We start from the raw sequence: 13,729 nt of genomic DNA, 5'->3' as shown, positions 1-13,729 counted from the left end.
ATTGCGGTACCCGAGAAGTTAGAATACAATAAACCTGCGGAATGACCAATAATGTTCCAGCTGAATATAGAATACTCGTTCACTATAAAGGATGACTAAGTAATAAAGAAGTACGCACCACTTCCTAACAACATATAGAGATCATAGCTTACCATTTCTGAAGTAGCTGACCCCAGCAACCCAATATCTTCTCAGGACATTCTTTAGAAACGTCTCCAGTGCCACTCCACACTTCATTGTCACTCTCTGAATAAAGATATTGGAGGTTATTATAGAACAGAAGTATGCTACAGACATTACTATAGACTATACTTTACTCCCTTTTCAAGTCCATCCCATTCTCTGAGCCATTGGTTCTTTTTTTTTTCAAGAACCCCCAGCATCTCGCTCTAGCACGGAGGAACCTCTTTTAATTACCAGAATCACAATCGGACTGATGGATCCACAGATGTGTTGTTGAAGTCAGAATGAAGAAAAAGGGGCTTCATGTGTAACGAGCAACCATAGCTCCTGCTCATCACATATAGAACAATGGATGCCGGCTTGGACAATACGTATATATGAAGGTCCAACTGCTAAAACCCCAAGCAAATGCCGAAACAGTGCAAAAGGCTTCAGCTGAGTGATGTGTCCCTTCAACCCAGAGTATGAGTCCCATAGGAGCTACTAGGAGTCCATCAACTGCTTAGCTCCTGTTGCCCATAAGAGCCAAGCAAAGCTGATTACAACCAAAAGGGGCAGAGTGCTCAGTCAAGCCCTTCTTCAACTTTGTACAGCAAATCCCCCCTCCCCGCTCAAAACTTCTGTCGTGTCACAAATTTTCTGAAATGGGTTCATTTTAAAGTTGGAAAAAAGGAACAGATCCTAAACAGCGAGCACAGTGGCCTCTTCATTGTATACGAGGTACAGCTCTGGACATTGGTTGCCTGGTATTGCAGTACAGTCCAAGTCACTTGAATGGGACTGAGCTGCACGATGGCCATGTGACTAATGAACAACACATCAAAGGCCAGGGAACAGGCTGTGCTGCTTATCCAGGTGCCATTGCCTTTTTTAACAGCTGGGGTGTTTGGAGTTGGAATTTAATATTGATGACCTATCATAAAGGAGAAAACATCGAAGTCCAGGAAAACTCCTTTAAGCAAAAACTGGGAAATGGTAAATGCTTTGCATTTCTGAGAGTATAAGCAATATGGCCCCTATTTGAAGGCATTTCAGCAAAATAGAGTCAAAGTCTTAATGATTAGTACTACCTGACTATTGTTTAATACCCTTGCAAATAGGAAGACGGAACAATGCCTCCATAGTTCCACCTATTTGAAGGTAGTATTCCTTCAAAACATTGTCGGACCTATAGACAGGCCTTGGAATAATGACAGGCAATATAAGTCAAAGCCAGAGTCTTCGCCATAAGGAAAACAGCCATGCACAGACAGATTGTTCCACTGGTTTTGCCGCTCATTGGTGCTTGGCTTGACTTGGCTAGAGGTCTACGACACAGGTCAGGAAGGCTATAATTTCTGTTTAGGAAGAGCACCAATGCACACATTTCTCAGAGGAGCAAGCATGGCCTTTTAAGTCTCCTCGCACCTTTTAGGTGCTCTCCTTAAGGAGAAACTATGCCTCTCTTGACCAACGTAATAGGCCTCTCACCCAGCAATGTACTGCACACCAAGGAGGGGCAAAAACTGTAAAACAGTTTGTCTGTACATGGTTATCTTTTCCTTATGGAGTAGACTCTGGCTTCGGCTTAAATTCCTGGTAAAGAAGGCAATGAATCTCAACCGCCTCATTCACGCTGCAAGTTGGCTCTTGAGATCAACCTGTTGTGTCTTGCCTTAAGAAAAAAAATAGTCCCAGGGAGTACCTAGAAACCACTGCACTACACACCACAATATCACAACCCAAGTACTAAATGCTACACACCATGCTGTCAATAACAAAACATTCACTAAACAACACACGTCATATCCTCCCAATTCATGCATGTTGTCCTACCTAAGATGACCACTCTCACCACCATCCAGTCCCTAGAGAAGAAAACCCATCTATGAAAGCAAGGCTTCCTTAAAGTAAACAATTTTCATCAGTTTGGTAGCTATGTTCTGCTAATCTATAGGAAGATATCACGCACTGATCATACTTAGCATGTAAAAGGACATAGGCTGCTGCCATTAGGGGTATTGCTCACCTTCCTCTGGCTCCTCCTCTTCTTGCGGGGTCATTAACCCACTTGCGCTCACTGGACTGGTAGGAGCCTCAACCATTTCTGATTGCCTCTGCAAACTCAGGACTTCATAAATTGCATCTCCAGAGCCCTTATCCCCAGACTGAAAGTAGAAAGAAGAAAAGGTAGAACAAAGGTGTAAATTGCCCATGTAAAGAAATACATAACGACATAGGCGGCTAAGAAAATCCCAAACAATTTTATTTTTCGCTTATTAGCAAGATGTGTCCTGACAAACCAACCAACCATGCTATTTATGTATTATGTAGTGAAAGGGGTTATTCATCACGGCAAACAAAGGTTATTGGATAGACAATTTCCCAACATACTTTCTTCTTAAAGGGGCTGTAACACATTACAAGTTATTCCCTATCCACAGGATAGAGGATAACTTGCTGATCGGTGGAGGTTAAAAAGCTGAGACCTCCCACTGATCTTGAGAATGGAGGTTCCCGTGTCTCTCCATCCTCCTCACTACAACGTGGTGCTGCGTTTTGGCCAGTGCTAAACGCAACGCTAGCTGCACTACCAAAAAAAGTTATACTCACCAATGCTGCCGCCGTCAGGTCCCTGGCACTGCTTTCCGGGGCTCCAGGCACTTGTCAGAGGATCTTTTGCTAGTGACAGGGTTTGAAGACCCCGCCTCCAGCAGGAGATTGCTCTGATTGGCTAATCCAGCGTCAATCACAGCCAGCGCTGGTTGAACCAATCACAGCCATTGAATGAATGAATGGCTCAGCCAATCTGAGCAATCTCTTGCTGGAGGCAAGGTCTTCAAACCCGGTTAACAGCAAGAGGTGCTCTGCAGGCACAGACAAGTGCCTGGAAGCCTGCAGGGACGGCGCCTACTAGGTGAGTATTTAATTTTTTTTCCCCCATCTTCCGTGGCTGCATTATTGGCCATGTTGAAAACGCAGCCAAAATGCTGGAATAATGCATGCCATTGCTGCTGAAATCGCAGTTAATGCAGCGTTGAAAAGTGCTGCATTTATTGCAAACGCCTGTGTGAGGGAGGCCTTAAGTAATCAGAACTATCTCGTAGCAACATACAACATGCGGTCAAAAGATACAAAACAAGTCATATTCAACAACGGGTTCTCTATCAATTACCTGCATAAGTAACCCCAATAATATTTATAAAACATATAATAATATTTATATAGCACAAACATATTCCGCAGCGCTTACAAGACAAAGGAAACAAACAAAACCACGGTTACATGTAGTAATCAATGGATGGAAACAATAGGGGTGAGGGTCCTGCTCCAAGAAGCTTATATACTACAAATAATGGGCAAATAAGGGAGATGGAATAATACCTCCACAGCGCCACCTATTGGAAGGCAGCATTCCTTCAAGCCACACTTAGACTCTTTATACAAGCCTTGTAACAATGACTGAATTAAAAGCAAGTTCAGACTCCATGCACAGACAGCTGTTTCAGGGCAAATGCCACAAATAATGGGGTGATACAGAAGGTAAAGGGCTGGAGATGTGCCCGGTATGGCGAGGTGGAGAGTGTGAGATGCTATACACATAGACAATGGTCAGATTTAAGCCATGTGATGGCTGAATTGGTATAACTGCAGGGGGGCGGTTGATTGCGGCTAGCAGAGATTGCAGTCAGAAGGCAGGGAACATGTTATCAGGCGGAGTACAGAGGGTTTTGGTTTAGGGAATATGGTATGCCCCCTGAAGAGGTGCGTTTTTATAGCACGCCTGAAGTTGTGTGTGTCGGGATTGCCCGAATATTTTGGGGTAGCACATTCCAGAGGACTGGTGGTGCTCTGGAGAAGTATTGGAGGCAGGATTTAAACCTGATGGAACACATTCCTAAATTAAATACCCAGAAAACTTCTTAATAGAGCTACCTTGTGATCAGCTCGTTTGGGCTTTTTAACCCTCTCGATTCCAACCACTTCAAGAAATTTAGTTGACCGCCCGTGTTCTTGAAAAAAAGGACAAGCTGCATTTCATGGAATGGTAGAATTAGAAGGGACCTCCAGGGTAATCAGGTCCAACCCCCTGCTCACTGAAGGATTCAATAAGTCATCCCAAACAGACGTATCAGACATTATGATTTTGTGGTCTCACTATTCTTTCTTAACCCTTTCCAATCCAATTTGTATCCTGGTTTTCCTACGGGGCTTACTCTTTTTCTGCCATTCTACAATGGCGCTATATGCTGGCTAAAGCCAGTACTGCATGAGCTGACACGTTGGTTAGGCTCCGACAGCAGAGAGGCTGGCAATACACAGTAAGAGAACCCCCAATGGATGTCTTCCAACATCAGAGCTGCACAGCCTTAACCTTTTGCAATCCAATTTTGGATTCAGGGTTTCCTAGGGGGCTTTCTATTTCTGCCATTATACAATGGCGCCATCTGCGGGCTAGAGCCAGTACTGCGGTATGGGACATGATGGAGAGGCCCCCGACAACAGAGCGACTGGCAACATACAGTAAGAATACCCTGCTGGAAGTCTTCCGACATCGGAGCTGTACAGCCTTCAATCAGAATGTCTTCAGACGTCAGACAGTGGATTGGAAAGGGTTAAATTATAATGTCTTCAGAGGTCACACAGTGGATTGGAAAGGGTTAAGTGTTCTAATATTCGCACCTTTAGGGTGACTACCCACTACAGTTTTTTTTTTACCTGCGAAATTCGCAGCATTATTTTTTCTGCACGGGTCTATGGGACTTGTAATGTTAAAATCGTGATCGCGCACAATCACAATTTCGCGGTAAATTGCGATTTTGCGCGATTTTAACATTATAAGTCCCATAGACCCTGCAGAAAAAAAAAATGCTGCGAATTTCGCAGGGGAAAAAAAACTGTAGTGGGTAGTCACCCTTAAAGGGGTATTCCGGGCACAGACTAACATTTTAATATCTACAATATGGCAATAAATCATTTTGTAATAGGTTCACTGTATCTAACTGATAGCCACTTTCTTCATCTTGAAAACTCTGAGAAATTGATACGTAAAAATCGATGAGGAATTTGTATGACTTTTCATTGTACAAAATCTGAAACCGTAATGCCCCTTTAACTTTGTTCATTTATACCACTGAAATTAAACTTCAGTTTATAAAAGGACTTATCTGCTAAGAAGAGAATTGAAAAGGAGTGCAAATGTACTAAAACATAAAAAAAACAAAACATCCTACTTAGCTGCTCTCTGCCCCGGCGATCCAGCGCTGCAGCTCCCACAGCCGGTCTCTGCTTGGATGCCGCCAGCAGTGATGTTTCTTACTGCTGGCGACCACGGCAGGTAACATTTGGCTGCAGAGCTCACATGGCATAATCCTTGTATCATGGCTCCTGTCACTATACCATGATGCCAACAGTATGGGCACACGACCTCTGCAGCCACTGGATTATGTACATGCCAACAACATCTGATTGCTGCATGCAAAATTCGGGAGGGAGCAGCTGAGCTGGATCGCTGGACGTACTGCATGGGAGTACAGTTTTTTTAATGTTTTAACACATTTGCAGCACTTTAAACCATAAAACCAAAGTGAATGATATGATAAAAGACTGAGGCCTCACACAGGCATTTTTCAACGCTTGTTTACTGCGGTTTCAGCAGCGTCGTCATGCATTTTTTTCAACGTTTTGATTGCAGCACAGCAGAAAACGCAGCCGAGGAAGCTGAAAAAAAAAATCAATACTCACCTAGCTGCCGTCATCGGGGTCCCCACCGCTGCTCTCCGGAGCTCTGGGCACCTGTCATCACTGACGGAGCATCTTTTGCTGCTGACGGGGTTGGAAGACCCCGCCTCAGATGGTGGAAATTAGAGGTTTTTTTTAGGTAGTGCAGCTGGCGCTTGCATTTAGCGCTGCCGAAAATGTGGTACCAAATTTTGCCGCATTTTCAAGGGCGCTGAAATCGCTGCCCATTCATTTCAATGGGCAACACAGGGCTGAAAAGGGCCAAAGATAAACCATACACCGCTGTTGAGGACGCTGCCTTTTCACGCTTGTGTGAACAGCCCCATTGAAATGAATGGGAGCGTTGAACAGTGTTTAGCACAGCGCTGAAAAGCCATTGCTAAACGCTGTAAAAAAAAAAACGTCTGTGTGACGGAAGCCTCAATGTCTGAAGAAAAAACCAAGAATACATGTTAATGGGGTGGTCGGGTAGCTCGGTGTTGGCCAAATGCACTCTTCTGTGTATTACAAGCTAGATCTCTTCTATTACAGCGTCTATCCTCTTTTCTATCATAGCACCCACTACTTCATCTGGTCTACATAATGTGGTCATTTTCAGAAATCAGGGCAACTACTGAAGGTGTCCGGGAAGCTTCAGGAGCATCCATATTGTTTCCAGCTTCCTCAGAAGGAGATACAGCCAGGCGAAGGCTGAACAGAATTTTTAACATCTTGATTGAAGTGGAAAACCCAAGGACGAATATTGACAGCTTACTTTTAACTGGTAAGGCAGGCGTTTACAGGCTAATTGTCTGGTTTATCCCAGTATGTCTACAGGCGCGGATGTGAAATAATATGTCTCCAGCTAGTCAGACACATAGCTCTTTGTAGCTCGACCTTTCATAACTTTTTATTCTAAGAAGCATTTCAATAAAACAAGGGAAGAAGGCGTATCCCAGGCAGGAGGCCAGGGAGAAGGAAGGGACAAGATGCACGTTTTGTGGCTTTTTATTATATTTCATATTTTTATATGATAGTAAAGGTTAAAGACACTTTTCCATTCTATATCTGGAGGTATTTCTTCTAGGAGTGTTGCTTAATGCCAGTTATTTACATGACTCACATTATACTCTTCGGTTATTAGAGAAAGCAACTTGAAAACTAAAGCTGGCCACAGACCATCTTTGAAGTGGTGGTCTTCAACGGACACAAAACTGCAACCCCTGGCATCGACCTACAGCCACTAGGCGTTTCAGTGTTGACATAGATTGAAAGCCACAGAATGGAGACCACCGCTTTATAAGTCTAGGTCATTGACACAAGTCAGACAAAACCAACAATAAGTGTCTTGCCCGTTTTCCTTCTTTTGGTTGCGCCTAAAATGTTTTGGAAAAGTTCAGTGAAGTGATGACACTCCGATGAATATCAACGGGACTCATTGTAATGCCCACCAGCTTCATTTCTGGAAATCTCCGAGCACTGTGCCCCCTCCCACCTCCTTCTTGGCTGTCTTCATTGCCTGTCGACTCCTCTCAGCAGATCAAGAGCAATGTGTAGACATCTATATACATCTATACGTCCATGCGGTCCCTTCATTTGAGCGATCAGTGGGGAGTCTCAGCACCTAGACCCCTACTGATCAAAACTTTGGACATGTTGCTCTAACATGTCAAAAGTTTTTAAAAAGTGGAGTTACTCCTTAAAAGCCAGGAGAGGCCTTTAACAATGTTGAGACCCTCATCAACCAGCACAATGAAGGATGCTATGCCTGGGTAAACAATGAACAGGACAGTGGTGTGTTGCCAATAGAGCCGTACAAAGAAATAGATCAATGAATAACATGTGGATGTGCGGTTAATGCTTTTCTTCGCATTGCTTAGTTTTAAAGTTTTTTTCCTTGGCACCAGCACTCCAACCCATTTGGCCCAGATGCTTCTAATTAGCAGGAGACTGCATTAGTGTGATTTGCTACTTGGATCTCAATCTAGCTTTTGTGATCAAATGGACAGGTAAGTTCTAGAGGCCTGTTCACATGGTTCGGTGCTACATGGGGGACCAAGGTATTATGCTGCATTGTCTGTGGGTTGAGCCCAACAGAATTGGTGGTGTTATGCTACTGGGTGGCTCCTCTTGCACATGTTGCATTGTGTTGGCAGTGGTTGCCATGCGGTACTGCGTCCAGTAGTGTAGGGAACCACTAAAAGAGGTCGCTGTGACGTAGCTAGTGGGCTTATACAATGTGATCAAAATATAACTAAGGACATCTCTGCCCATTTGCAGAAACATTATCCCTCGAAACACAGGCAGAGGGTAAAATGCAATTACACACTAACACTGTCACGCCGATGTCGGCCAGAGCGTCCAGTGCACCATCCGACCCCCCCCCCCCCCCCTCCCGTCTCCTGCACCCGGACAGCTGGAAAGGGAGGAGTTGGATGGTGCACTGGGTGCTCCAGTTGGAATCAACATGACATGACGTGACTACATACACGTGTGAGTATGTAATCACATTTTACTGTTGGCCAGTGATTTGCAGGATAATGGTTCAGCTGGTGGGGGCACATAGGTTGAAATGACATCACTGAGTGGGAACCACGGGAAAGAGGGGGCAGGGGCATTCCAATTTTTGCTATGGGGCCCCCATGAGGTTTGTTTAAGCCCCTGGAATAGGCAAGGTTCTTGCAGTAATGCCATTGCCCCTTCATCATACTTTTTGGCAACATTCCTAGATGGATCATCAATTTAGAAGTAGTCCTTTTAAAGGGAACCATCTTCACCAAAAACTAAGTTATAATGCCCAATGACCAAATCCCAAGGAGGTACTTTTTATATTTGTTGCTCTTTATGGGAGGGCACGTGCAGATTCTGTGTTGCATTGTCCGTACGCAGGCTTTCACAGCGTGGGATCAGGGAGCCGTGTATAAAAAGTAGATCCCTGGTCCCTGAGCACCATAATTTAGTTAATGGCGCTCATAAGTGATGACACCTTCCCTTTAAAAGTGAGAGTACTTCCCATACATGTGACATATTTCCTAGGACGGTGCTGCCTAGGAGAACAGCCTCTTAAAACGGATGAGTGAAGACTTTCGATATTTGTGAAGGAGCCTTAGCTTTAAAAAAAAGAAAAAAAAAAAAAAAAGACAGATTTTAAGTTTTTGCCCAGCTAGACTTTGGGTTGTGAAAGCTGTAAGACGTTACATTTATTAAAGAGCAGAGAAACCAGAGGGGGTGCTGGAGGATATTTATATATACACATAGAATCTATTATTCTGTACGCCACATACCGAGAAACTCAAAAGATTTTATTTCTGTCTGTCCTGCTTTAAACAAGAAAAATCTAAAATGAAAGCTGTAAAAATAGGCTGCAGATAATAACTTCTGTACAGAAAAAACTCTCCAATTATATGTGTAATTGGAGATGTAAGTATAGCCTATTCCATAAAAGAAAACGGATTTCTTTTACATTAGGATCCATAGGGTTTGCAAACTGTGTCTATTTGAAAGTGTTTTATGAAAGCAAAAGCATGATCACATCAAACCGTGTGGAGAATAAAAGACAATGTATCATGCGGCGCGTTCCACGCCGAGAGGTGAACACGACCCTTTCCAGCGCTTTTATGCTACCCGTACCTGTTTGAGCTTTAGGTAGAAGGTCTCTGTAAAGGTCTTCCTACTAAAATACCAAAACCGCTCGTTTGTGGGGTACACACGGACCACTGTCTCCAGCAGGAAGCGGACGGGCTCCACCACTTCGGTGACCACCATATCAACAGCCACGGTCATGTACACTCTCTTGTCTGAGAAAGAAAGTTACACGGGGTTAAAAATTAGATTATATTTTGGTCAAGCAATGGTTGATTGTAAACCGTTAAAAACACTTTAACCCTCTCCAATCCAATGTCTGACGTCTAAAGACATTCTGATTGAAGGCTCTACAGCTCTGAAGTCGGAAGACATCCAGCAGGGTATTCTTACTGTATATTACTGTCCGCTCTGTTATCGGGGGCCTCTCCAGCATGTTACATACCGCAGCACTGGCTCTAGCCAGCAGATGGCGCCATTGTATAATGGCAGAAAGAGAAAACCCCTCAGGAAACCCTGAATCCAAAATTGGATTGCAAAGGGTTAAACCGAAAGTTTATTGTGTTTTCTATTGTTCTCTGTAAGTAGCTAGGGAAAGGCTGATGTGAAATGTTCCTCAATGCTAGTAGAGTGCATTCATACTGTGTTTGCAGTATGCCTTCCACATATGCCATTGTATGGGTATACATCACCCACAGGCTCTCCCATTAAAGACAAAAACATGTAAATCGCAGTATATATTACATTTGCAGGAAGCCTCTGTCTAGAATAGCAAAGTCAACTATCTGATTTATACAGCAAAAATAGGCATACTGCCATACATCGTTCCGGCAGACGCCAAAAGGCTACTCTCTTGACCTCCGTTGGTAGACGCAGTGTCAATGCAACCTTAGGCGAAAGGAGCACGACTGTATAAGAACTGGTCGTGTTGCATCTGCAAAAAACAGACTTTTTTCAGCAGTCTGCAATCCAAGTGTCCGGTTTTTCGTTCAGTACGTCATCCTTTTTTCGTGTCTGAAAAATTTAGGTAACTTTTGACAATTTCATTGTTTGGCTCCATCCTAGGAGTCAAACAATAGCAAACGCAGAAGCGCTAGATATGGCACATGCCGGACCCATTGACTAAAATAATGTTATAGATAAAGGCTGCAAGCAGAGTCTCCCACACTGATGTGAACGAAGTGTTAAAATGGATTCATGAAGTAAGGACGACATGCGGACATCATCCAAGTGCTGACCTTTTTTTTTTTTTGCAAATCCATACTGACTTGAATATTAACATCTGTGGGAGAGTCAGCTCAGGTAAAGCACAAGGTTGCAGTGTGAACCAAGATACCGTGTCACCTGTGGAGCTTGCCTCCCCATAGTAAGACCTGGAGTGGAGAGGGTAGAATGGACAGCCCCACTACCAAGCCTGCCATCCATTCCCAAAAAAAACAGGGCCAAAACACGTTACCAAAACCATCTCCAACAACTAACTGCTGGAGATCACGTCACTCCCTGGTGTTTCCCGTGTCTCATGCAGTGCGACACGGACTCCCTTCATTCCTAACGAGCGTAATACCCGAATCGAGGGGGAACATACTGACTGTCGATAGTTAACCTCTTCAGGGTCTCACAAATCCCATTGACAAAAAGGATCAGAACAGCGCGTGATGTGTTTTTTTTTTTCATGTGCACAAAAAAAGAAAACCCTGATGCATGAATTCGCAGAGTAACTAAGTAACTACTTTCCTCTCCCAGATCACTGCATCTCCTCTCCTTGAACTTCTATGCCCAGTATTTGTTTACAGGCTGCCTCAGCCTCTGTACGGGATCTCACAGGCTGCTGTAGCCAATGACAAAGTTCAGCACTGAGCTGAGCTCTATCATTGGCTGCAGCAGCCTGTAAACATGATGTCACGTGGAAGACCTGGAGCAGCGGTGCAAGACACAGCAGGGAGTGGTGAGCATATGTCTGTTTCTTAGGTTTATGCACGAGGCACAAAAAAATAAAAATCTGACAACCCCTTTAATAATAAAGTTTAAATAATGGGGTTATATACCTTTTGGCAACCGCATCCCTTTCTATGACAGCGGAGAGCAAGGCTGCCACCCAATAGCAGCAGTGCCAAGGGAGCATAGGCAGATCATTGAGTTGCTTAACTGCCAATCAATGCATGCACTTCAGCATTCATGGATTTGTGGGTTTTAGCTGTAGGATAGGGGGCCCTGAGGCAAATCTTAAAAGAAAGCCTAGTTCATGATGTCCACGGTACAAATACATACCCAGTGGGAAAATTATTCACACCCAAGGAACTAGCCATCCAATGTCAATAGCAAAAAATATTAGATAGCTCAGAGGACTGGAGGAGAACTTGTGTCTATGGCCAACTACTGAAACTACTACACACCGAGGACAAAAAGTGCATAGAAACAGGCAGAAAACAGGAGTTCCTCCCAACACCACAAGTTGTTCAGTACACACAACACTGCACACGAGCGTCCTTTGAGTCTTGTCTCAAGTCATGAAGTTGTACCTTTAGGAGTTTCCTCATTGAGTGGCTGAAAGGCTGGTGCATTCGGATTCCACATTCCTGTGATAATATATGCTTTTCCATCGGCGCTTTTCCCCATAGATTCCTAAAGAAATGCAGGGAAGGAATACAAAGCATGAAGGTCTCACAGTACAGCCAACACTATCCAAAGAAGAAAAAGTTTGTTATTAAATTATATATATGTATGTGTGTGTATCTACATATACAAACAAGGGAGATGGAACAATACCTCTGCAGCGCCACCTACTGGAAGGCAGCATTCCTGCAAGTCAATGTTATACACATAAATACATGCTGTTTGTCAAATATAATCAAGCCCCAAGAAGAAGTTGTCGTTTTGCTGCAAAACTCGGCATGCAGTTCCATCTCAGGCAGATATGTAAATGGCGAGTTGTCATGATTAGATGAACGGTCTTGTCACCTGAGACCATGAAAGTGGTTCCCCCCCTTGTCCTATAAAAGGCTCTCGGAGGCTATTTGTGTGTAGTGACCTCTTCTTCCGCTTGTGTACAGCTTGTTGACCACTAGACGCCTCTACGATGCAGAGAAGAGATGTCACCCGTCACCAGAGTCTGAGAGGGGCGCATTATTGGGATGTGAGAAGCTGCATGGTCGTATCGACTCATTGTCCACCACTGGGCCGTTCTGACCAGACTGTTAGGTGGTGTTGGGACCAGTAGATGTGTGAGGACACGCATGCAACGTGACCGGGCTCAGAACGCTGTTGACAGACCACCAGTAGAGAGAATCATGTGTTTGACCAATAAACATGAGCAGCTCCAACTGTTACATTGTCCACCATCAAGAGACAGGTGGCACCATCGTTACAGGCCCCTGTGTTTGTCGCAACCACTTACAGACACTTGGCTGAAGGACATAAGGTCTCACATTATGTGTACTGCATTTAACACCCACCCACTGTAGCCTCCATTTGTTGGGTGTCTTGAGTGACAAAACTGGATGCTATGGATAGGGGGATAGGCCTATGTGGGATAGGCCGCTGTGTCGTGTTCAGTATCGCTTTTTTTTTATCTCGTTGCTCGGTCTTTCTCAGGTGTCTGTTATCTTTTGTTGTCAGCCGTTTCGCCTGTGGGTCGGTCTTCTGTCGCTTCAGGGGTTAGCTCTATGAGCTAGCGGGTTTTATTACATACGACAGTCAGTCCCCCCCAGTAGTGGTATGAGGGATAATGACAGCTCAGTGATATATTTGGGACATCCTGCAGCCACATGTGTTCCTCTCATGGCGGCTTCCAAGAGGCATTTTACAGCAGGATAATGCTCAGCCGCACACACAAGGGATCACAGGAATGTCTCCACAACATTGTCACACTTCCGTGGCCTACGCGGTTGCCAGATTTACTAACAGAACATGTATGGAACCATCTGAGATGCCAACTTCGACAGCCTACAAGGTTGCACAATCTAGATGCCCTGTTACAGCAAATGTGGACCAATATGTCCCAGGATCCCATAATGAACCTGTATGCCTCCATGCCCCCCCGTATCACATCTTGCATCCAAGCTATAGGTGGTACAACAGGGTACTAGAACCTTCATGCCCGTCCGTATCGCATCTTGTAGCCAAGCTAGAGGCGGTACAACAGGGTGTAAGAACCTCCATGCCCACCTGTATCACATCTTGTATCCAAGCTACAGGCCATACAACAGGGTACTAGAGTCTCCATGCCCACCCGTATCATATCTTGTATTCAAGCTAGAGACGGTAC

At 44.4% G+C, this 13,729-nt stretch overlaps 1 protein-coding gene across 1 annotated transcript in view; it reads right to left on the bottom strand.

The window, feature by feature from the left end:
• Positions 1 to 13,729, bottom strand: part of RABGAP1L (RAB GTPase activating protein 1 like) — a 332,919-nt gene that overhangs the window by 241,567 nt on the left and 77,623 nt on the right. Inside the window, exons 9-12 of the mRNA XM_066597506.1 lie at positions 11,985 to 12,087; positions 9,514 to 9,680; positions 2,192 to 2,330; positions 153 to 246 (exon numbers count right to left, since the gene is read on the bottom strand). Coding sequence (XP_066453603.1) covers positions 153 to 246; positions 2,192 to 2,330; positions 9,514 to 9,680; positions 11,985 to 12,087 — 503 coding nt within the window. The remainder of the gene's footprint in view (positions 1 to 152; positions 247 to 2,191; positions 2,331 to 9,513; positions 9,681 to 11,984; positions 12,088 to 13,729) is intronic.

This window comes from Eleutherodactylus coqui, chromosome 3 (assembly GCF_035609145.1).
Source record: "Eleutherodactylus coqui strain aEleCoq1 chromosome 3, aEleCoq1.hap1, whole genome shotgun sequence".
NCBI lineage: Eukaryota > Metazoa > Chordata > Amphibia > Anura > Eleutherodactylidae > Eleutherodactylus > Eleutherodactylus coqui.
The sequence above is the reverse complement of the archived record's forward strand: the minus strand, read 5'-3'. Positions and strand labels throughout refer to the sequence as shown.